We start from the raw sequence: 24,133 nt of genomic DNA, 5'->3' as shown, positions 1-24,133 counted from the left end.
CTGAAGGGACAGATGGACAATGCACTTGGTGCTCCGGTCTGTTTGACAAGCTGGGGATTGGGCACAGGTTGGTCCTGGAGGTCTTTTCCAACCTAAATGACTGAGATTCTGTGAGTGCAACATCAAAGCACTTGAGTTCTTTAGAGAAACTCCATTGTAGAACCATGGGGCTTATAAGATTTCTCGTGGGCAAAAGCTGCTACACAAGTCTGCTCCTAATCTGGGATGGTATGAATCCTTGGGAAGGGGTGACTCTTCTCCAGCACTTCATATTTTAGGAACCCAAACTAAAACATTCTTGTAAATACTATGGTAATCATCAAGACATAAAAAAAGAGCAAATAACCGAGTATTTTTACAATTTTTTATTTTTTTTTTGTGTCCCAGTTTCCACAAGGTTGTATGACTCACAGCTGTGTTTCCTGTTCATAGGGCTCTTAGGGAATGGATTGCATATCACTGAGAAGTCAGTGTAGGCTCCTGTTAGGGAAGTAATACCTCAAAAACACATTTCCTTCCCCCGGTGAGTCTGTGAAGTCAGTTAACTTTGGACACTCGGGTTTATTGGTAGTATAAAGCTGCAGGAAATCGGGGAATCATAGAATCACAAACTGGTTTGGGTTGGAAGGGATGTTAAAGATCAGCCAGCTCCAGCTTCCTGCTGTGGGCAAGAACACTTTGCACTAGCCCAGGTTGCTCCAAGCCCTCTCCAGTCCGGCCTTGGACACTTCCAGGCATGAGGCAGCTTCCCTGGACAAGCTGTGCCAGGGCCTCACCACCCTCCTAAACCTGGAGAAAAATCAGAATCCTTTGTTATCTCTTCCATCTGTGACTTCTGCTTCTGTATTTGCTCAATTTCCTCCAGGTTAGTGATCATTCCACTGAGCACTCCACAGGAGCAGTGGGAAAGCTCGGGGTCTGGATTCAGTGAATACTTTCAGGAACTGTCTCGTGTGCGCCAGATTCCTTAAAAAGTTCTACAGGACAAACAATGTGTTGACACCTCTGCTGTGGTATAATTATCCTCATGGATCCGCTTTCAGTTTCATTTATAGCTGCTGGAAGCAGTGTCATTGTCAAGGTCAGGAAGCAGGGAGCATGGGCTTTGTTTGCAATTAACACAGGGACTGAAAAAAGTTCATATCTTCTTGAATTTTTAAGCTGAACTCAGGGCTGCTACAACCTCCACAAGGCTAAAAAGCTGATTATCCAAATTAACTTTAAAATTAACCCAAACCCCCAATCCTGCCATTCTCACTGGCGAATGCTTTGGCTGGCTTTGGTATGTGCAGTTTTGCCACTGCTGCAGCTTCCAGAAGTGCTGGAATGTTTTTATTTCTTTCTTTCAGGGAACTGTGGACCCCAGATTGTGTTGTCTCAACGCACACAGCAAAGGGACTGGCTCACAGCACCGCCTTGGCCCACAGCACGGAAGATCCACCTGGAATGGGAGGCAAGATAAACTAAAGTTAGACCACCATAACTTGTTTTAAACAGAAATAATAGAATTTAAGCTGTTCAGCAAGTATGCAATGAGTGCTGTCCAAGGCAAAGGGAGAAGGAAAGGAACACAAATGTTTGCACATTTAGAAAAGGGCAGTTTTCTGATAGACATTTTTAGTATTCTCTAAACCATTCCGTTTTAATCCCAGAAAATTCCACATGGAAAAGAATGGCTTAAAACAAATTTTATGTAGCCATAGCATTTGCTTTAAATTATATTTTTTAACTATCTCAGTTTCTTCATTACAGCAAGTCAGACAGCAATACATAATAAAGAAAATGAAGCCAATCCAGACAGATGGAGAATTACAGAGGAGCAGCTCTAGCCCGGAGAAGTGCACAGAGTTACAGCAGAAGGTAAATTTACATTACTGTTAACACTCACACCCTTCCAGTCTGAAAGCCCCTTTGGGATCAACTTCTGCCTGTTTGGTGCACTAAGTCTGGTGATCTTGCCCTTGGCTGTCCTTGATCAGTGTCACTGGAAAAACACATTTATATCCTGCTCAAGTGTCTTGCAAATCATTTGTGCAAATCATCTCAGATACTGATGTTGCATGTTCTACTAGTTGCTCTTACAACATCGTGCCAGCTTTGCCACTTCCTCACAGGGACAACTGTGAAAGGAAAAACAAGTCCAGAAAGCAAAACCTTTTGACAATTGATTCAAATGAAGAAATCTGCATGTGCTCTGTTAAAAAACAAAACATTTGTTCTGTACTATGTTTAGTACTTTGGGAGTCTTAATTAAGAAATGGCTTAAGCACTTGAAATCCTAAAATGCATTAGTACTCTGTGAGCCTTACATTTTAACAAACAAATTATTCTGAAGGCATGTTTCAGGCTCATAACTTGCTTGATAAGCTTTCAAAATTATTATCCTTTGTGAATATAACACTGAAAAACACTATGGCAAATAGAGGCAAAGGGCACCTGGACAAAATTCTGGATTCTTCCTCATTCTCTTCAAGTGTGGCTGAAGGTAAAATAAAGACAAATCATCAGATAAAGGTAATTTTTTTGTGTACTTCACATATAATGGATCTGTAATTCAAATCCATAAATGAGACCTCTCAACCCAAAGCCACATCACCTGTATTTGAACATCAAAGTTTACATGTCAAATTAATGGTGGGGTTTTTTTGTTTTGGGTTTTTGTTCGTTTTTATTTAAATTTTTATTGCTGACATTTAAGGCAGCATCAGCTGTGGGCTGCACAGGAGTCAGCCAGAAGGTTAAACATTTCTTACACTTTGTGTTTTGCCTGGGTTCAGCCAATCCATAATGATAATTTCTATAGTAACCACTTTTTAAGTAAACAATTGATTAGTTCTGAAATTAGTCCTTGAAACGGCTTCTGAAGCAGCTTGGAAGATCTCACTGCAAGCAGCCTTCTGCTGGCATGCAGAACAACAAGGCTCAGGCTGTTTTTTCTATCCACATATAGAGTGTGCCTTGAAAATATTTATTCTCCCAGGGCAGTTTTATCTCTGGATAAGGAAGGGAGTGGGTATCTCCATGTAAAACTCAGTAAGACCTTGGATTCAGTGAAGGCAGAGTAAGAAATGCATTTGATATCTCAGAAAGGCACTTAAAGTCGAACAAGAACATTTTTACACAGTTCAAATTAGAACTAGGCAAATTGTCTACAAGTTTTTGATGGTCTAAAGTTCCCTAACCCCCAAGGTCCCCTGGGGCCTCTGTTTCCAACAGAACCTGCCCTCACTTGTTCACTGCGTGCTGTTTCACTTAGGGTGGGCTCCTGCTCTGTTTTAAGGGCCCTTGGGACAGGGATTTTTAGAAACACAGAGCTCCGTGTTTGTTATTTCAGTTGGACTCAGCAGGTGGAGCTCAAAGCTGGCAACACACCTGCAGCTAAAACTAGTCTGATCTCAACTCTTTCCAATGCTTTGGAAATTCATTTCTACAAAAACATTTATTTCTTAAATATGCATATGACCATGAAGTAATAAATATGAAGTGATTTTTGGTGTGTAATTTATTTCCAGCAGGCTAAACAAGCATTTCTGCCTGTGTGTGGCATTTACAATGCCATTGAATTTATTGCTAGCTAGTTACAAAGTTAGGAGCTGCCTTGAATAGCTTTGTGTTCCTGAATCAGTGACCTTTTCAATAAGGAGAAAAAGTGCTGGTGGGGTGAATTTTCTTTTGGTCACTTGTCATTCTCTTATTTTCTTCTTTATGACTGAGTTAATTTATCTTTTTAAAATGAGAAAATGTCTCAAATGTCAAATTTGTAACTGTCCAGTGAGTGAGCCTATCAGTGTCTTGAAAGGTAAATTTAGATCTTTTATTCTCATGCATGAATTTTTCTGCACAGCCTCAGCTCAGCTCTCTCAAGTGTGTAATTTTCAATTATAGACAATATATTAATTTCCAGTACTTAAGACTATATTCCAGAACTGGAATGCTTTATGAGCATTACCTCATATCTTAAGGAGCTTCTCACATTCTCTATTTCTGATGCATCTCTTAATTTAAAAAGAGTCACATAAGGACAAACATTCTTCAAGAAAAATGCCTCCATAAGCCTTACACAAATAGGAGCACCAAATAAATTACACATCATTACTCTCATCAACAGGTCGAGTTTCCTCTCCATCATTTATCCAACCCCAGTGAGGGCTGATCTCTTCCTTAGACACATCATTGTGGCAATTCTCTATGATTGTCACTTTCTTTGCCCACAGCAACATTACATTTTTCTCACTTTTGAGGTCCACGGCCTCTTTGTGCAAATTGTTCTGTTAACAGTAGGTGGCAGATTTCTCCCACCTGAGAGCTTGGACAATGCTTCATCGGGCTCGTTCTTATGGAATGCTGACAGCTGTTAATTCAGGACACGCCGCAGCTTCCCTGGTCAGAGCTCTCTTTGAGGAAAAGATGAGGCTAGAACATCAGTTTTAGAGTAATCTCACTATTACCTGAGCTAGACCTGCTTTTTCCAGGTACATTTCCTACTCTTCCACGAACCAATCTAAAAACATTTCTGAGATTTGGTATTTCCTTAATATCTTGTAGGGAGGGTTTAAAATCTGCATGGAAAGATCCAAGATACCATCTCCCTTTTATCGAACTCCCTTTCCAGTGAAGTCGAGCAAGTTCTGGCACTGATTTTGATGTGACCAGAATTAGGTCAATGCTGAATGTATTTCCAAATCCTGCACGGAGGACCAGGTAACCTTTGTGAGTTTGCCAAAGAGCTCCTTAAGCAATATCGGTGCCCAAGAGACAGGAGTCTCTGCTTTGTCCTGCTTTAAATCAGTCCTTTCACAGCCTAAAGTGCAGTTGCTAAAAGCAGGAAGGGAAAATTGCGTTTTCCTCTCAGAAGTGGCAGCAGATAGGTTGCCTAGCTGATAAAGAATCAAATAATCTTGCTTTTCTTTGAAAACTAACTAATACACTTAAGTTCCTTGGCAAGCCTAGTCTCAATTCCAACTTCTCCACACAGTAAGTTTTAATTCCAATGTTATGTTGTTCTGGATTTAATTTTATGACCAGCTTGAGTGTGAAGTTTTTTTCTTGTGGGTGGACAGGTAGAATAACCTAAGCCCATGTCAGTGGAGTTGCTGTTTTGTGATATTGGGATAGTGGGAATGGCATGGAACACTACAGCCACGAGTCTCTGATGGCACACATCCCAAGGTGCTGGGAGAACTGGCTGATGTGGTCTCAAGCCACTCTCCATCATCTTGGAACAGTCCCAGCCATCAGGTGAAGTCCCCAGTGACTGGGAAAAGGGAAACCTTTTAAAAGAGGAGCAGAAAGCAAGACCCATGGAACTACAAACCAGTGAGCCTTACCTCTGTGCCAGGGAAGACCTTGGAGCAGATCTTAGTGTTGAGGCATGTGCCAGACAGAGAAGTGATCCAGGACAGCCATCACAGCTTCACTGAGGGCAAATTATGCCTGACCAAACTGGTCCCCTTATGATCAGCAAATCCAACCAATAACCCAGCACAGGCACGTGCACCAATAAAGCATGTAAATTAACTGAATCCAAAACGTTTCACTGCAAACATCAGAGTACTGCTAAACTTGCATAAAATCCACAGTTACATTCCCATATTGGCTCTGACAAAGCTGCAAGGAGGGCAGGCTCTGTACTTGAGAGATTTCTGTCAAGTAATGCAAGAACATTTGTGTTCTGGGATTTCAAAGGATCCATCCCAAAACTCCTCCTTGCTGACAGCAAAGAGGCTGCAGTGCCCAACAGTGCAGCATGAGACTTGTGTTCATATCAGACCCTCAGCATTTTCAGGCTTCCTGGGCTCACCAGGAACAGCCTCCTCAGTCTTGACTTAGCTCCAGGCTGTCCTCTCTGCCAGTAGGAACTGGGACAAATTGGGTTCAACACATAATTTGCCCAGCTTCCAATCTCACAGTCCAGGGAGCCAGGAATCTGCCGAGACCTGCACTGATTTTAAGGGAAGCCTTAAGCCTCTTTGCACTGGGATTAGCTCCTAGACACCCACTCTGTTTCCAGCACTCAGAATCAAGGAGGAGAGTCAGAAACCTGAGTTCACCCTAAACCGAAGCTGCCAGGTAAGGGCACTACTACATGAGCTGTTATAATTGAATTTGCTGAGTTAATTTTGAGCCCTGCAGACAGGCTGTGGATATGCCTGAGTGGCAATACTGAAGCGCTGTTGGTATGAGCAGAAAGGGCCTCTGGGCAGAAAGCAAATGTCAAGGACTGTCAGCATGGGGCTGGAGGGCACCACAGAGGAATGCCCTTGCGAGTGTAGCCTCTGCCCAATTGATCCAAAAGACAACACCAAAAGCTTCATGTGCAAAGAGTCTGTTAATATTTCTTTGCATGGCTTAAGAAGGATTCTCAGTTTAGTGTTCAAATTTTAAAATAACCAAACCAAATGTGACAGTTATTTAGGCTTGGCACAGCCACAGGTCTGCCTGATAGATCTCTTTAGATCCTGTGATGTATGGACCAATCTTGTGATAACTTATTTAAGAGAACCACAAGAACCCTACAGATCTTTGCTAAGCTAATCGCAGTTTCATTCTCTGGTGGAATTTTTCTGGTTCTGGGAATCAGGTACTGAGGAACCTTTCTTCTGAAATAAGGTCTTCCTGAAGGCCCTCAAATTCAGAGAGATTGAATTTCAAACCCCAACTCTTCACTCCTTCCAAAATCAGAGTTTATAAGCACTACTCTAAAGAAAACTGTCATTTCAAATGACTATATTTTAATTTTTCAAAGCTGTGAGGGCTTATCTTAAGAAATTGTTTGTTCAGGAATAGAGGAAAGGCTGAGAAAATAATTTATGTCCTTATCGCTTGAGCATTTTCAAATTGTCTTAAACAGATGAACTAGGATCTTCCCAAGAAAGAACCCAACAAAAAAACCCCAAGGCCCTAACAGAAAAAGCAGCACAAGAGAACAATTATAGCAGTAACACAGACTCTGTTTCTATGGAGATGGACATGAAAGAGAAAATATTTATCAGCTTGGCAGTTTTTGGGCCAGAATGGGAAAAGTTTACAATGAAACTAAAAGAAAAACAAGGCAAGTAAGAGTGTCAGCACTGCCAGGTGATGCAGTGACATTGGGGGGGGGCAGCTGCAGAATGGCAGAAATTTTCCATAAGTCCTACAGCCCCTCTAGACATACAGGACTTTTTTTCAAATCTTAAAGTGTTTTGAGTAGAGAGCGAACCCAGTGGCTCCCAAAATCATTTAGTTCATTTTGCACATGCCTTGTTCCTGATTCTAGCAAATACACCTGCTCACACTTAGAAAAAAGTTTGTAGCCATAATTTTTGTAAAAACTGGAGGTTACAGATCAATGGCCTAAAGAAACTCAAAACAAAAAGATGCTCCAAACACTTCCTGCTGCTCCTCAAAAGTTTTCAGTATTTCTTTTATTGCTAAAGCTGAAGCACATCAAACTTATGGAGGAAATATTAACTATCTCTTGCCAAACAAAAGCTTTCCGCTTTGGCTCTTGAGTGTACCACAGTAAATGGCTCTTCTCTCCTGCCAAAGGCCATCAGGTACCATTGCAGAGCAGACAGAAATTGGAAACTGAGTGCCAAAACGTTTCTAGGGCACAAGTGAATGCACTGGATTCCAAAGGCCTCCGGGAGTTTTGTAAGAGGAAGAAGAAAGATCCCCACTGACAGTCCTATCATGAGCCAAACATCCATCACACATCCACAACGATTTCTGTTCCAGAGACAATTATCAAAGGCATTGCAAGAAACACTGAAGAAAAAAATCTTCCTGAGAAGGAAATTTTGTATTTCTTGAACAGAGTAATGCTGCACCTTGGATATTTCTTTCCTGCATCTATTTTGCTTTTAGATACAAAATTTAGATACACCCATACCAAGGTATAACACTGTTTTTTTTGAGGGACCTTAGAAATGGGTAATAGATTAAACCAAGACTCAGCTATTTTGTGGATTACCTACATGAACTGGCAGGAAAAAAAGTCATAGGGACATGGAAAATAGAGACAAGTTCTGAGAAGACTCAGAGTTGATACCCTCAAAAAGCACTGAAGGCTGTAAGTTTGGATCTACTCAAGCAACTGAATGCTTAACAGGGAAAGCAAAGCTGTCCTTGGACCTGCTGCCAAAGAATGATGTTGGCAAATGGTAATTAATAAGGAAAACGGCTACATCACTACATTGTAGACGTGTGAGACAAAGGGGCAGGAATGGTGTAATGCCCTAGGGATCAAATGTACAGGATCAGCAAGAATAGTGTGGATTGAATCCTTGTGGATTCAAAAACCCTTATTTGAATGCTCAAGAGCTCACTAACACTGCAGGTGAGTGGCTGGTGCCAGAAGATGAACAGCTGAGTACCAAAACTCACTGATGAGGAGATACAGCTGCCATGGAATGCTGTAGGCTCCACCTGAGCTGGTCTCTGCCTGTTCTGCCACAGTGACCAAACCCCTCCTGCCTTCATGTTTGCTTGTTTTCTATCAATGAGTCCATCTCTGTTCAAACAAAAGCCATGTATGTGCGATGTCTGGCTCATTCTGCACAGGAGCCAAACATCAGTGATAAGAATGGCAAACATCAGACACCAGGGCAGGAAAAAAAAGTAATATCTGATATCTGTCCATGTGTCCAGAGCTGCAGACATTTATTTAGAAATATACTGATCATTGCAGTTATTAAAAAATAGCTACTCACTGTGGCTGCTGGCACAGGAATGTCTGTGTCTAGGTTTGGTGTGTGTATCACGGTCCAGTCCAACCAACAGAACGATAGGTCCTGAAAAAAGGAAGAAACAGCAGTAAATAAAACTGAGTGCACAAAAGTAAAGGGTTTCTTGATGTCCTTTGTGTTTTGAAAGATTATTTTGCCAAGTACTTACTTCCCAAAAGGGCTCTGAGAGTTTTCTTATATCACATTTGTTTCTCAGGAGCCTCATGCCATATCAGTAGATCTCGGTCCACTTTGTTTCTACTCTTCCACTTTGCACAGGCTGGTATGGTGAAATATTTAAAAATTGTGCATCCTTTTATTTCCAGGTCAGGTACTCCTGGAATTACTGTCCTTTGCATCCCTGCACGTGGAGTAAAACTAGTTATCACCTGTAACTTTAAACATAAATGAGTGTGAAAATGGATCATCCTAAAATGCCATAATAAATTCCTCTTTCTAATACCAGGACAACTTAGCTGGTGTGAACACAGAGCAGTATGAAAGCACTGAGTAGGAGAAAACTCAGTATAACATTTAATATTGTTAAACAAACATGAGCATTGAAGTTCAGCTCTCAGCAGTTATATGAACCATTGGCATGAAGTACAGGACAGACAACAGAAGATATCTAGAAATAAACATGGACCCTGTATTCCAAACTTACATATTAACTCCAGGAGTGTTCTTGCTAACACTGCACAATGCTGCAAGGGAAAATTCCAGAGAGCTTTCAAGATGCCCCATTGCACTCACTGCACTGAATTTCAGCTCTGCCCTCCCAGCCCTTAGCTGTAGTTTTCTGGAGACTTCTTTGGTACAGCCTGAGAGCATCTCAAGACTTGTTTTACGACATCATTCAGCAATACCACAGTTCTTTACCACCTTGTAGTCATCCACAAAATACCTAAACGTGTGTCTCTGTGCCACTGAATGCTCTCTTAGGATTTGAAAGGAGATGGGTCTTCTCTGACAGAGGGATATGGTCAGTAAAATAATTACAGACTGGATTAACAAGCTCTTTCCTCAGATTTTGTTAGGCTAAAGCAGCACAGGTCTGAACAGTACAGATTGTTCATCAAGTCCCATCATTCTCCAGAAATGTGAGATTTTGCTACAAACAATCCCCATGTCTAACATTATGACATTTCTAACATTGCTTTTCTGCCCACCTGGCTGTCCTGCACCATCCTTCATGTAAGAGTTACCCAAATAACCCATAAATTCCCAAAAGAGAGCCTTGTTCATTTAAATCACCAACAGAATGCTGTCGTTTACCTACAAAAATATCAGGAGCACACTTGGGAAAAATGCAGATTTTTTTTCAACAGCAGCAGCATGTAGAAATGTAATTGTGTGAAACTATTCTGTGAACTCATGTGAGTTTTATGTGGTTATTCCAGGAGAAAAGAATGGCCTTTCTGGAATGCAGGATGCATTGCCTTGGCATTTTCCTTAATGAAAACTGCCTGCAAATATTTTGAGCTTACACATGTCATCTGCTTTATTTCAAATGTCTTTTAAAGTTCACACTCAAACAAAAGCAAGTATTTTGCATGTACTTAGTCAAATTTCCAGAAAACTGATCATTGAATTGTTCTTACACTTCCCATTAGGAATAACACAGAGTTATGCCAAACTGCCCACCTGAGGAAGAAAAACAGAGTAGAAAAGGGAACCTTAAAGACTAAGGGAGTGTTTGGAGACCACCTGCTCGGCTCTAGCACGTGGGTGCTCACAAAGCAAAGAGCTGCAAGGCAGCACAAAGCCTCCAGGTCTGTGGGTTGATATACACACACTGGGGACATAAATTCATTAAAATAAATCGTAGTATCTCCCACTGGGAAGCTACAATACTTTGCACTCAGCAAGGATCCAACCTTGTACTTGTTTGGGAATTTTTGAAGCATCTCACTGGGTGTCCTATAAAACTAATTTTGATTTTATTCCATGTGCTGGTCCTCTGTGCAAAGTGCACATTTCTTCCTGACTGATCTCCTAAGGTACTGACTAATCAATGGGAAATGTTTCAGAGAGGAGAGCAATGTTTAATTAAGAGATTACTCTTGGGAGGATGTCAGTACAAATGATAAATTGCAAAAATTGCAAAAATGACAGCTCTTGCAAATGTTTACCCATACCCACAGAAAACCAGAGCAGGTCCTAACAAATTCAGATGCTCTAATCAGCCACGGGTGTTTAGATGAGCCATCTCATCTTAATAAAGTGACTTAGAATTAAAATTCTATAATTTCAAGTGGACTGAGCCCTCTCTGGATGAGCTGTTGCTATACAATACCAACATGTTTTGCTTTTGAACAAATACTAGCAAAAAAAAAGCCTATAGGATTAGCCCTGATAACTTTTTTGACTGATGCCTTGAACTCCTTGTTTGTCATTTGATAAGGAAATTTACGCAAAACTTTATCTTTTTTGAGTGCTGGGAGGTTCAACCTCTTCAGGACGAAAAGGCCCACAGTAACAAGACAGAATAAATAACTAATATCAAATTAATTTTTTACAAGGGCAGCTGAAGTTTTGTAATCTTCTTCAGGCCAAATAGAAATTTAGAAATGCCAGCTTGAGGGTTAATATTTTACAAGGGTAGTAAAGAGTATATAAGCAAATTCTTTTCCTTCCATCTTCCTAGCATTTTTGAGCAATTTTGCTCACATCATAACCTGAAACCATGAAGTGGTTAACATTAATTTCATTTATTTTTCTCCTGAGTTCTGCCAGGTCCAGGATTCTGCAAAGAACTGCACGAGATGCAGGTAAGAAAGGACTAATTAGTTCTCTTGGAAGTCTCTGTTCTGTCAATTTAATGTCTTTAATACAGTTTCACAAACAATCTGTGAGAGCCTGATCCTTACTGAACAGGAAAACAGGATTGACTGGAGAGATGGGTGGGACACTCAGGACAACTTACCTGGGCCAGTAAGTGTGGTGCATGAGCAGATGTCAGTGACTAAGGATCTGTTCCCTTCCAGCATGGAAAAAGCAGGGGCATTCTGTTTTTGGGAGTTCTGTCTTTTGACAAGATAATAACTTAGTGTTCAGAAGAAGGTTTGCTCTAATCTAACTGCAGCTGCATTGCTTTATCTGCAAAGGACACGTCTGCTAACTCTAAATACTGAGTCCCAACAGTCATTTTGAATATGTGAATTAAGTAGCTGCTCACAGAGGTAAACAGTCTAATAGAATCACAAAAACCACGTGCTGGGGTTCCCTCAGAAAGACAAGCAAGCCTAAGAGTTAGGTATCTGTAGACAAATGAACAAGAAAGAGTTCAAGTTCTTATGCTCTTAAGTATCCAAGTCAGGTGAATGCTGAACAAAACATTTTGCTTGTGCAAACCTGGCCCGTGGTGCCCAGCATGCATTTTTCAGGGTGCAGCACAGGCAGGGTGACAGTGACAGTGAGCATCACTGCTCCCTGTGTTTTCCTTCCCAGAGCACAAGAGCCCGATTGCCCACCGCTTCAACGACCTGAAGGAAGAGACATTCAAGGCAGTGTAAGTGAATGTTCAGCTTCCATCTTCTGATGGGTTTTTCTGTCTCTCTTCATATTGTACCAAAAAGGGAAAGTAAGACACACTGCATGAGCTCACAAGGAGTGTGCGTGTCTCACTGAAACACTGACTTAGCCCCTTACTGCAAAACCTAGAAATATTTTAAGACCTGCAAATGTCAAGATGATTTTCTCACTCTCTGGGAAAAGAACTCATTTCAAACCTTGTGAAAAAGCCTCTGCTCCTCCTCTGAAAATAAAACAGGCATGAGGAATACAGGTTTGATAGCCTTAGAATTAACAGAAATTATGCTGCATTGAGACATGGCCAGAAAAGAACACAAACAAAACACCAACCTCAAAAAACAAACCCATGACAGGTTTTCTGAGACAATTCAGTGATTTTCATTTCAAACTGGTTTTGGGAAAGACAGAGGGCCCTGACAGACATCTAAATACTGAGAGAAGGCAGCCTGAAGATCGCAATTTGTAACAGTGGCCAAATCCAGCTTAGGTCATGGCATTTATGAGCTGGCTGGTAAAAGTGACAGAAAACTCCCATCACAGTCTTTTCTGGTTTGTTTATAATTTATTATTCAAAACTTCTTTTATTGGGAAGGTAAAACGGTTATTGGGAAGGTCAAACACACGTTCAGAAAGGAGGTGGATCCCACAAGACAGATGTGGGATCTGGCACTATGCTCTGCACAGCTCTCTGGTTAACCTTTGTGCATGTCATTTGAACAAACAAGTTTAATTCAGAGACACCTTTGAGAGTACTGACTGCTGTTCCTCATTTTCATATTCCAAACGGTGCTTTGTGTTTCAGTACCCTGATCACATTTGCCCAGTACCTGCAGAAGTGTTCCTACGATGGGCTGTCTAAGCTGGTGAAGGATGTTGTTGACTTGGCACACAAGTGTGTGGCCAACGAGGACGCTCCCGAGTGCTCAAAACCACTGGTAGGCAGTGAATCCTTCAATACTCTGTTTCTCCTTGCTCTGTGCAGCTGCCAGGATCACCCTCCTAGAGGATTTATACACAGGCCAATGCTCAGATTTTAGTACTTATACTAAAGAACTCTGTTTTGTCAGGTTCTAAAACTGCCTTTACGGAGTGCCTAAATGATCCATGGAGCCATATGCTGGAGACAAAATACCAGCCTCTGGCACATTCAGCTTAGCACTGCCTGAAAAGAAACATTTGCATTTTGTACAAAACCCCAGCTGTGAAGCACAGGCCTAATTCTGGGTATTCAAGTGACCCAAGTGGGTGGATTTTCACACTGGGATGACTTGGACTGGTGTGTGTGCTAATTTAGGCACTTAGTTTATGAGGGTTAAAAAAATTCTACTAAAATCAGGTAACAAAAGAAGTTTGCAGGTATTTAAGATCCCTGGACATCTAACAATTTCAGCTAGACATTACTTCTCTCTAAAGGTTTCCATCAAACCCTGCTTCAATTAATCTGAAAATTCAGTTTAGTCAGACTATAAGTAAAAGGAGATCACTGTCTGGCACAGAGTATTTTAAATTATAATTAACTTTTTTTCAGTAAAGCATTGGGAAGTTTTGCTATCAGACAATATAAAATAAAACTTCTTAAAATTATGTAAAAAACAGGAGACTTTGATTTATGGTCTAAATCTTATTCAGTAAAAATGTATTTACTATTCAGCCTGGCTTTTCTCTGCAGATAAGCAGACAACGCTTTGCACGGTGTGTATATAAACAGTGATTGTGACCCTTTCCAGCCCTCTATTTTCCTGGATGAGATCTGCCAAGTGGACAAGCTCCGTGACTCGTACGGTGACATGGCTGACTGCTGTGGGAAAGCTGACCCCGAGAGGAACCAGTGCTTCCTGTCCTACAAAGTTCACCAGCCAGACTTCATCGCCCCATACCAGAGACCAGCTGCTGATGTCATCTGCAACGAGTACAAGGACCACCGCGTGCAGCTCCTGGGAAAGTAAGGGAACTGGCCACTCCTGCTTTCTTATCCTGATCACATTGTCTCATTTCACACGAGACCATGGGGTTAAGGATCACATTTTATAAATCCTGGATGACCTTTCTTCCCCAAACCTGCTGGAAACTCCCACTCTTTCCAATACAGATTTAATAACTTGCTCCAGCTTCCCACTGCTGTTGGTGGAACTGGCAAGAGTGAAGGAAGGTAACAGTGAAAAGAATAAAACTTGGCAATAAAATCACGGTGAAAGGGCCACAGATGAATTTTTCACACTGAAAAACAGAATTTCCAGCTATCTGACAACACATTTTTAAAAAGCAAATATATGTCAAACCAGATGGCTGACGACATCTGGAGTTCACCCTTCACTCCCAGTTACCGAGTCCTGCCTTGGGAAGAGTCACATTTAGCGGAACACTCCCATCAGCAGGCATTCTATTTCAAAAGTAGATTACTAAACTGGATTTCTGAAGTATATTTATAAAGTAGAAACAAAAGTTAGAGAAGCTGCAAAAGGTTTAAGGCCATTTGCTGCTGCCACTGGACATGGAACTTAAGCTTTGCTTTTCCTTGCAGTTTCGTCTATACTGTTGCAAGAAGAAATCCCTTCCTGCACGCCCCAGCCATCCTGGGTCTGGCTGCTGAGTATGAAAATGCACTTAAAAGCTGTTGTCCAGAGAGTGATGTTGGTGCTTGCTTGGATGCAAAGGTACAGCAAATCTGTCTCTGTGGATAAACACCAAGCAACTGAATGAAGAGACAGGCAGAATTCTCCTGTTCATGCAAATCTTTGCATGAAGAACTTGGAGAGACAGGCCAGGGTTAATCATATCCACTGGATGTAATCAGTTTCATGTGACAATGTGTGTCTGTTACCACAGGCAGCTGTCATCAAGGAGAGAGCCAAGAAAATTGGTGTGAAGCAGAAGCACGACTGTGGAGTCCTGGATAAGTATGGTGAGAGGACTTTCCAAGCAAGGTAAGTTGCAATCACTTTTTTGACACTATGTAGGCTTATCAGCCTGTGAATGAGACCTAGTGAAAGCTCAGCTGTGAGAGCTGGAGAGGAATTAAATCATCCCTGGAACCAGAAGATGGAGAATGAACTGTTGGAGTGTCACTCAGAAGCAGAGATTATAGTGTGTTTAATCCACACTTTTGCCAAAGCTGTACCACATTGCAGTGCCTACAGCTTCCAGTGATGGACACATCACTAATCAGTGAAGTAAGGTGCTAGTGTGAACCCTAAGCCAACCAGCGAGTCACACTGGGCACAATCACAGTTGTTAGAACATTGGTTTGTAAGACAAAGAAAGCTTTCACAATTAGTAAGTGGATCACCTGTCTGGGCACAGAGAGGTGCTTTCGTTCTGTGGCCAGTCTGATGCACTAACATGGACCAGGATTATCTTACAGGCACAGTCAGCTTTCATTCAAAGGTATAACCAGGACTGTACCTACCTGTGCCAAGTAATTTGGAGTACCTGCCAGTCTCTCAACAGTGATGGGGAACACTAGGGTGGGATTCTCACAGCTCAGGCAGAACAGAACAACCACAGGCTTGTTCCTTTCTGGCTTTTCTGGTGCAGATGTTGACACCCTTTTGTTTTCAGCCATCAGAAATTAGACAAGAAGAATATTTTCTTGAAACAATCCTGATCTACCCTACCACGTGTTAGTGACTCACAAGGTTTGTGCTCCCAACAGTGCTTTAAAACAAGTGTCTTTTTTTCCTTTTCTACCCAGTAAACTTGCTCGCCTGAGCCAGAAATACCCCAGGGCTCCATTCCCAGAACTTGTTAAGCTGGTGCACGATCTGAAGGATGCCTACCATGAGTGCTGTGAAGGGGACATGGTAGAATGCGTGGATGACTGGGTGAGCTCACTATTTCAAAACAATGTTTGCATTGCATACAACTCAATCATAAATAAAGGAAAAGAAAGCAGAGGCAAAAATGCTGCCATTTTTTCTCGTGTCCTGTCGAGCCATTAATCCAGCTTTCTTGTAATGCCAATGATTGCTAGAAAACAGATGAACAAACCTCTACAATAGTGAGATGATTTCAATATTGCCTGGCTGACTGAAACCTGGACACACCTTGGAACCTGCTGGTTCCAGTGCTCTGTGGTTATGTCACATTTTGTCCTCTGTCAGAGCTGGGCATCTTGTCAGGACTGACAGGATCCATCAGGCATCCCTGTGACAGAGCACTCCACGATGTGCTCATGCCCTGGTTATTTCTCTTTGTGTGCAGACAGCAATTTTTTAGGAAAGTGCTAAGTAAATAGCTGACCTGAGTGAAAAGGGAAGAGTCTGAAGCAGAGAGAGCAGGTTAACGCATCTGTCTTTAAGTTAGTATTTCACAGTCCATCTGATACTATGTATTAATTTTACAGTCAGAGCTCATAGCCTCTTTGTGCTCCAAACAAGACGTTTTCTCAAGCAAAATCAAGCCCTGCTGTGACCTGCCACCTCTGGAACGGACCAAGTGCATCATCGAGGCAGATTTTGATGACAAGCCAGACAATCTTCCTTCACTAGTTGAAAAATACATTGAAGATAAAGAAGTGTGTAAAACCTATGAGGCAAACCATGATGCATTCCTGTCAGAGTAAGTAGTGCCAACAGCATTCCAGCCAAGGCCATTATCCACCTGAGGAAATGTCCTTGCTGTTACTGCACAGTGCTTGATGAAAGCAGCACGTTGCTCAGGAGCTCTGTCTGCCCCTGTGCCCTTCAGGTTTGTCTATGAATATTCACGAAGACACCCTGAGTTCTCCACACAGCTGATCCTGAGGATTGCTAAGGGATATGAAACGCTCTTGGACAAGTGCTGCAAGACAGACAACCCTGCTGAGTGCTACGGAAACGCTGTAGGTGCAAAGCTTCGCTTGCAGATGCCTAGAATGCTTGCTTGGTCCCTGTCATGCAGGAATTGTGTTGAGAAGCTCCTACAGAAGAGCAGACAGAAAGCTTTTGCAGAGAAAAATTCCAGGGGAAGTTAAGGGCAGGAGATGAAGCAGTCCATAGCCCATGGCAAGGATACAGAGTTATCTCAGATCAGAGTAATTCCATTTGTCACATTACAATACTTCAGACTAGTCTCACTCAGCTGTCTGATGCCTCTGTATCTCCCATGTGATTCTGCTTGTCCTGAGGCTGACAGTTAGCAGCTCAGTTACTCTCTGAGCTCCACAGCCAACACTGGGTACGGCTGCTCATGGACTGTGATGGGAATGCGCATGACCAGCACATAGAGACACCTCAAGTTAGGTCTGATCTGCAACTCAGTCACACACAAGACCCAGCCTAAGTTGAGTTCCTGAAAGCTTTGGCCAAGAGACGTTCCCCTCATAGCTGATAATAATTTGAAATATTTACTTGATTTAAACAAATGAAACATAAACCCTCAGTGTTTAGAAAATAAGTCCAACAGGTAATTAAATTAAGTTTTAAAAACGTGGCTGCCTTTTTCAAGGAAATTTCTCTTAGAACTTAAGACCCAGTAGGGAATCAAATCCTGGCTACACAATCCTGGCTATAGGGAAGTGATCAACCTTGCAAAATGAGTATTTTGTAGTTAAGGTTTAGAAGAGGTCAGGAGTTACATTTGTGTGACTGTTACCCCCAAGTCCTGCTCTAACATTATGAATAAACTTGTACTCGTTTGCAGCAAGAGGAACTGAACAAGCTGGTCAAGGAAAGCCAGGATGTTGTGAAAACAAACTGCGAGCTGTTCAAAACCCATGGAGAGGAAGAGTTCCTTAAAGGGTGAGCCATTCCTGGTAACTGCTCTGGGGTGTAATGAATCACACTGGCTGCTTTGGGCAGATTGATTTGGTCTTCACTTCTATCTTCCCTTCAGTGGGCTAGATGTCCTCACACTTGAGGAATGCTCTAATAACAGTCATTTTGATCTGACTTTGTCAGAATCCTGGTCCGCTACACCAAGAAAATGCCCCAGGTAACAACTGACACCTTGCTGGAAATCGGGAAGAAAATGACGGCAGTTGGCAGCAAGTGCTGCAACCTTCCTGAGGAGAAACGCTTGTCATGTTCTGAGCACTATGTGAGTACATGGATTTGTTCTGTTCCCTTCTCCTGGAGACCTTTCCTGTTCGCAAAAATACTGAATATTCTGGCGAGATAGCAAACAGTGATTTTTCATGAACACCATGCTAAGCATTCACCTAGCAGAATTCCAAGCCTGTTCATTTTTTAATGGATGTGACAGCCTAAATAGCTATCTGATGGTAGCTTGTGAGAATTTTAGTTAAACTTGGCTTTCCCTCAGAAAGCAAAAGTAAGGTCATAGAATCAGGAACCATAGAAGCATAGAGTAACCTGGGTTGGCAGGAACCTTAAAGATCATCCAGTTCCAAAGCCCTGCCATGAGCAGGGACACCTTCCACTGTACCAGGCTGCCCAGAGCTCCATGACTGAGACTGTGGCAGGTTGCATTTGGAAAAGCTAAATAGTGTCCTAAAACCCTCAAACCTACTGACTGTAGCCCAATGCCCAGACTGTCTGCCAGTGAAGAAATGCCTTAGTCCAGGAATACTTATATATTTTAAATTTTAAGCACATGCCATTTCCAGCAGGTGTTACATTCAATAGCTTCCACTTCCAGTTATGCTACTGTGATACAAACATCACCTACTAGCTGCTGTGTTTTTGGGAAGAGGCAAATCACCTTTGCCCTTTTCTTTTCAGCTGAGCATCATCATTGAAGACATGTGCAAGAGGCAGCAGACCACCCCTATCAACGACCAGGTTTCCCAGTGCTGCAACGACCTCTACTCCAACAGGAGGCCGTGTTTCACTGCCATAGGCGTCGACACCAAATATGTGCCTCCACCCTTTGACCCCACGCTGTTCAGTTTTGATGAAACCTTGTGCACCGCTTCTGCGGCTGAGCGCGAAGCAGGGCAGCTGAAGTAAGCTCCAAGAAATACCCTGGAGGGAAGCTTTTGAAGCGCAGCACTTTGGGGAGTGCAGTGGCAAAGCTACAGCCTGCTTTGCCATCTGGCTGGGGCTTCACTAGTGACAGGGAAAACCCGATGGAACCATGTGATGGCACTGACCTGGTCAGCACATAACATGGAGGTTTGGAAGAGACGAAATACAATTTTTTCTTCACTTAAAATCACTCTCTTAACTGACCAGTTTCGTGTAGGCCCACTGCCAGTGCCAATCTTGAGATATACTTAATTAAGACAACATGCAGTGCATTTCCCTAAGTTTTTCCCCACCTGTAACTGAGTTAACACAAACAGATGGTTATGTTAGACTGGGAGCCTGGAGTCACCAACAGGCACAGGCTCATGGAGGCATGACAAAAACCCCTCCTAAATGAGCTGTGCCTGGGGGAATGGAGAATCTGACTGGAGCAGGCAGGATTAACTGTGTCTTGTGGCTTGGTTCCCAGATTGCTCGTCAACCTCATCAAGCGCAGGCCCCAGATAACAGAAGAACAACTAAAGACAATTGCTGGGGGTTTCACTGCCATGACTGAGAAGTGCTGCAAGCAGGCAGATATTCTCGCATGCCTTGGAGAAGAGGTACTTTCTAGCTCCTTTTTTAAAACAAAACCAAAACCCACATGCACACACAAAAAAACCACCAAAAAAACCCCTACAAAAACGCCCAAACCACACGTACAGGAACCTGGAATCTGCACTAGAGAGTTGTTCAGCAAACTGAACAACTGTGGTCACTTGGCCACGTGCCGTTACAATAAGTGGCCAGAGCTCCGTGTGTATCTTGGCAGCACAGATCAGTCACTTACAGACCAGCTTCACATGGAAAGGTTGCCTGGAGGTAATTTAGTCAAAGCACCTGCTCAAAGCACATCTAAATCCTAGATTAGACAAAGCTCTCTCCTTGTCAGAAGAGCCAAATATCTGCAAGCCACAGGTGAAAAATATCCATGTATAGAATTTATCTCTAGCATACAGACACTTCCTCTTGTTCTACAGATCCTAACAGAACTCTGGGATTACCAGTGAAAAGTGCATCTGGATCAATTCTCACAACTGCCAAGCAAATACAGATATATTGGGAGTTCATGCCATGGAAAAAGGTTCTCTGGAGAAACACTGCATTGCCAGAAAGTAAAAGTGACACTTGGCAGCAGCAACCCCATTGCAATGTAGAGCTATTACTAATATCTTAAACTGTTTATTAATTGAATTACTTTTTATTTATATCCAAAGTGTTACATAGTTAAATATATTGGGAAGACTTAGGAAAGAAATATTTTGTCTTTAATCAGTTCCAAAAGTTTATTGTGTGCTTTGGCAAATTTGGAGGATACACGACATCCAGAGGCACATGGGTTCCAGGGTCAGGAAGTACCATCAGAATTATCCTTTGAACCAGAACTCAGGCACAAGTTTAAGTTTCTAACGGTTCCTTCTCAAGCACAACCTACTTTTCTCCTTGGTTTCTCTCTCACAGTTGTTTGTGTTCCTTTTCCTAGGGTGCTACCCTAATACTCCAGAGCAGAGCCACACTGGGAATTGGTGTTTAACCCAAGGCAGGTAAGAGCAGTAATGCACAAACACCTTTGTCTGTCAGTCTGTCTGCCCCTTCCTGCCCACCCTCCCACCCACTTCACTTCTTTATCCTCAAAAACCATCCTGCTTCCCTTTAACCACCACCTCTGCTTCCCCCAGTTGTTTTACCAACTGCCACTGCACAGGGCTCAAAAAATTCGAGTGCTACCAGTGTGCTGCCGTTTTACAAATACTCTCTTTTGTCTCTCCCTCCTAGGTTGCCAGCGGAGAACAAACTTTCTGTGTAACTTCTCCACCCCTCACCCTTTTTCCTTTGGTACTGAAGGAATGTTTCATGAATCCTCTGTGTTTTATCACACTATGTGCTTTTCAATTCCTTTACTTAAAAAAAAAAAAAAAAAAGTAAGAAATAAAGGCTTTAAAAAACCGCACCTGTGTTTGTCTGCTGGTGACCACCACGAGGCAAAGCTCTGCAGTGCTGCCGGCACCAACCGCTGTTCTAAGCAGAACACGCGGGGAGAGTCTACATTTCAGGTTTTATTCTGTTTACTGCTCTTTGAGAGTTTTTATGAAAGAATATGAAAGTTGTAAGCCATTTAGCTAGACTTTAATACCCTGATTCAATTGCATGTTGATTTTAGGTTTTACTTCAGCCATTATAATTACATATTAAGAGAAATTTCAAAGGTACTGCTCGATAAACAAGATTATACGCAAGGAGCTCTTCTGAAAAAAAAAAAAAAAAAATTTTTACACCAGCCACAAATCAAGCATCTCTTCATCTGCAAGGGCTGCAAACAGCCCTGCTTTAAGACCCTTTCCTTGTCAAACTAATTTTTAAAAATGTCTTTTACATTTTCTCCCGAAAACCTCACCACCTAAATCACGATCCTCACTGCAGGAAACTCCCTCGAAAGACGTTTCCTGGACGTATGCCAACAAAACCTTGAGATTTGCTAGGACATATTTCATTTCCCCGGCCTGAGGAGGCTCGGGCCGTGATTTCCCCCAGCCCCGGACCCCGCCCAGGCTCCCAGCCAAGCTCCCAGTCCCGTCCCCGCTCACCTGCTCCGGGTCTCCGCTGCCGCCGCCCTCCCACAGAGCGCAGAACCGAATGAGGGCTGCCTGTTCTGCCGTCGCTGATGTTGTAGCCCCGACCCCGCCCCTCTGCCGGCCCCGCCCAGCCCGGCCCGGATCACCTGCGCGGGGCTCTGTACGGGACCTCGAGCCCGGTGCGGCCCCGGGACAGGCGCAGGACGCGCTCCAGGCGCCCTGAACGAGACCAGCTCGTGCTCCGAAGCTGAGCCGAATCGGGCCCTGCTCAGCCGAACGCGGCCGAGTTCAGCCGAACAGGGGAGAGCCTTACGAGCCGGCCGAACCGAACCGAGCCCAGCCCGGCCGAGCCCAGCGGTGCTCTCGTACCCGTTAATTAGCGCGGGTGCAGGCCCTGCCCAGCGAGCCCCTGCCCGTGCGATGGCCGGGCCGCCCGCGGGACTCGGCGGCAGGAACACACCGAGCTGTGCGCGTTTAACGCGAGGCGGCTCCGCCTTGTCCCGCGCGGCGCCTCGGCCCGGCCCCCAGGAGGAAGAGGTTCCTTTCTGGAGCCTGTTTCGTTACAGAGGAACATGAACCTTGGCTGACACTCTTTTACACCCAGAGCCTTTTTCCTTTATTTTTTCCCATAAGCAGGTCGGTGGGGTCGGAGGCCTGCTGCCGCACGGAGGGGCTGAGCCAGCTTTGCACAGACCACCCCTCCTCTGCCCCCCGCACAGCAATGCCTGTGTGCAGACAGCAGGAGCAGAGCAGCCGGCGCCGACATGCCAGCGAAAATCCCAGTGCTCCTTCTCGGGAAAACATCAGCAGCTCTCCCCGCCCCTGCCACGCTCCGGGAGAGGCTTTGGCAGAGCTGCCGTGCTCTGCACCTGCGCTGACAGGCTCGTGTTTCTGCTCTCTGCTGAGGAGGGGACCTGAGCCAGTGAGGGGACTCGGCCCTGATCATGCCAACAGTGACCCTCTCTGTCCCAGACAGACAACCCCTCGTGTGCTCCAGGCACAGCACACCCACTCCTCCCCGGCTTCTGGCAGGGCACAGAGGCCAGGAGGGCACACAGCAGCCAAGTTTGTGTCCTCAGTCCCTTGGGACAAACGCGGTGCCCACGAGTTGCCAGAGCAGCGCTTGTGTAGCTGCACTTGGGGACTCGCTGGCTGTGAGGGCTGCAGGGCCCCACGGGCTTCTGTGGGCAGGCAATTCCAGGTCCTTGGTGCCCTGTTGTACCACTCCTGTTAACTCCTGAATGTCACCCTTGGGACACTCAGGGACCCCAAAGTTAGGGACAGGCAGGCAATGAAGCCTGCACTGCAAGGCAGCCAAGAACAGCAGGTCAGCATCTGCAAAAGCTGCTCTCAGCTTTGATTCCTACACGGACACGGCACTTCCCACTGCTCCACCTTTCCGAGGGAGCAGCAAGTGCTGCAGCACCATCACCAGGGTGTCTCCTTTCCGTCAGGCCCAGGGAACACCAGGCAGAGCACAAGCCAAAGGGACAGTGGCTTCCTAGGCTGCTTTTCTTGCCTTTGCAGGAAGCCAAGCTTTAAGCAGACATCAGTGCCTTTCCCAAGGATTATCAGCAGCCTGCTCTCTTCTACCATGCCCAGTAACTCACCATTCCAAGCTTTACTTCTCCACATGACATGGAAAACCCCAGCCATGGCTGCACTGCAAAGGCTCCTGTAAAACCACTGGGCTCTGTAAAGGTCCCAGAGCGTGGGCAGTGCCAGGGGAACGGGCAGCAGGGAGCAGGTCGCTGTTCTGTGACACCCCCAGCTGCTCTGGCATTCCCCCTTTCACCTCCCCTAGCAGCCCTCCTGCCAGCTCCAGTGCTCACAGAAGGTGCTCCTGAGCAATGGGAGAGACACAAGCCTTCATGGCACAAGTAAAGCCAGGTCCTGGCTGACCCTGCGGAGTTTCAGGTGCCATTATGTCCTGCCCTTCCCCTCAGCCCCAGGTAACAGGAACCAGCACAATTTACCTCACAGCTCAAGGCACAAGGGCTGAACGCCGCAGGCCCCCAGCGGTGGCAGAGGGAATCGTGTTTCTTTGGAGATCCTTCGAGATCAGCAGATCTTGTAGCTGTGGAGGGTGCTCCCCTGAGGAGTTTTTGGAGACTCTGGCTTTGGGACTTGTACAGGATCCAGTTTTTTCATTCCAGTATTCCAACTCTCACAACTGTATTACTTTTCAGTCACTTCCTAACTGCCTGATAAAAATCAGGAACTATTACAGCCAAGACATGCCCTCAACAAGACACAGCCAACAGCAACCAACAGGACCTTCAGAGATTTCATGATTTGGCCACACCTTATCTATGAGCAGTGCAAGCATGACCCTCTTACCAACCTTTTTGGGTGACGGCCAACAAACACAAGA

The 24,133-nt window shown here is 44.1% G+C and overlaps 1 protein-coding gene and 1 long non-coding RNA gene across 4 annotated transcripts; one reads left to right on the top strand and one right to left on the bottom strand.

The window, feature by feature from the left end:
* Positions 1-359: 359 nt before the first annotated feature.
* LOC116996760 lies at positions 360-21,857 on the bottom strand. Its single transcript, XR_004418017.1, has 4 exons — positions 21,772-21,857; positions 8,878-9,103; positions 8,694-8,774; positions 360-1,441 (listed from the first exon to the last, which is right to left on the bottom strand). It is a non-coding gene; the product is annotated as an uncharacterized LOC116996760 (long non-coding RNA).
* ALB (albumin) lies at positions 1,448-20,973 on the top strand. Of its 3 annotated transcripts, none has more exons than XM_033060719.1 (16): positions 1,448-1,860; positions 11,445-11,479; positions 12,159-12,219; positions 13,045-13,177; positions 13,970-14,184; positions 14,764-14,896; positions 15,069-15,166; positions 15,934-16,063; positions 16,585-16,799; positions 16,929-17,061; positions 17,862-17,959; positions 18,119-18,257; positions 18,902-19,125; positions 19,617-19,749; positions 20,670-20,730; positions 20,963-20,973. In XM_033060719.1, the coding sequence occupies exons 1-15, from the start codon at positions 1,802-1,804 to the stop codon at positions 20,718-20,720; spliced, it is 1,857 nt and encodes a 618-aa protein (XP_032916610.1). In that variant the 5' UTR covers positions 1,448-1,801; the 3' UTR covers positions 20,721-20,730; positions 20,963-20,973. The 3 variants fall into 3 exon arrangements, with proteins under 3 accessions (XP_032916610.1, XP_032916609.1, XP_032916612.1); XM_033060718.1 differs by having other exon boundaries at positions 11,436-11,479; XM_033060721.1 differs by lacking the exon at positions 1,448-1,860 and having other exon boundaries at positions 9,127-11,479.
* Positions 21,858-24,133: the final 2,276 nt, after the last annotated feature.

Source organism: Catharus ustulatus, chromosome 5 (assembly GCF_009819885.2).
Source record: "Catharus ustulatus isolate bCatUst1 chromosome 5, bCatUst1.pri.v2, whole genome shotgun sequence".
NCBI lineage: Eukaryota > Metazoa > Chordata > Aves > Passeriformes > Turdidae > Catharus > Catharus ustulatus.
This window is presented reverse-complemented; position numbering and strand designations above follow the sequence as displayed.

Bases quoted from the DNA above. Each gene is read 5' to 3' on its own strand.
- ALB (XM_033060718.1), top strand. From the start codon at position 1,802: ATGGAGAATTACAGAGGAGCAGCTCTAGCCCGGAGAAGTGCACAGAGT. The intron at 13,178-13,969 runs GTAGGCAGTGAA...GACCCTTTCCAG, and splicing joins CCGAGTGCTCAAAACCACTG to CCCTCTATTTTCCTGGATGA. The intron at 16,800-16,928 runs GTAAGTAGTGCC...TGTGCCCTTCAG, and splicing joins CATGATGCATTCCTGTCAGA to GTTTGTCTATGAATATTCAC.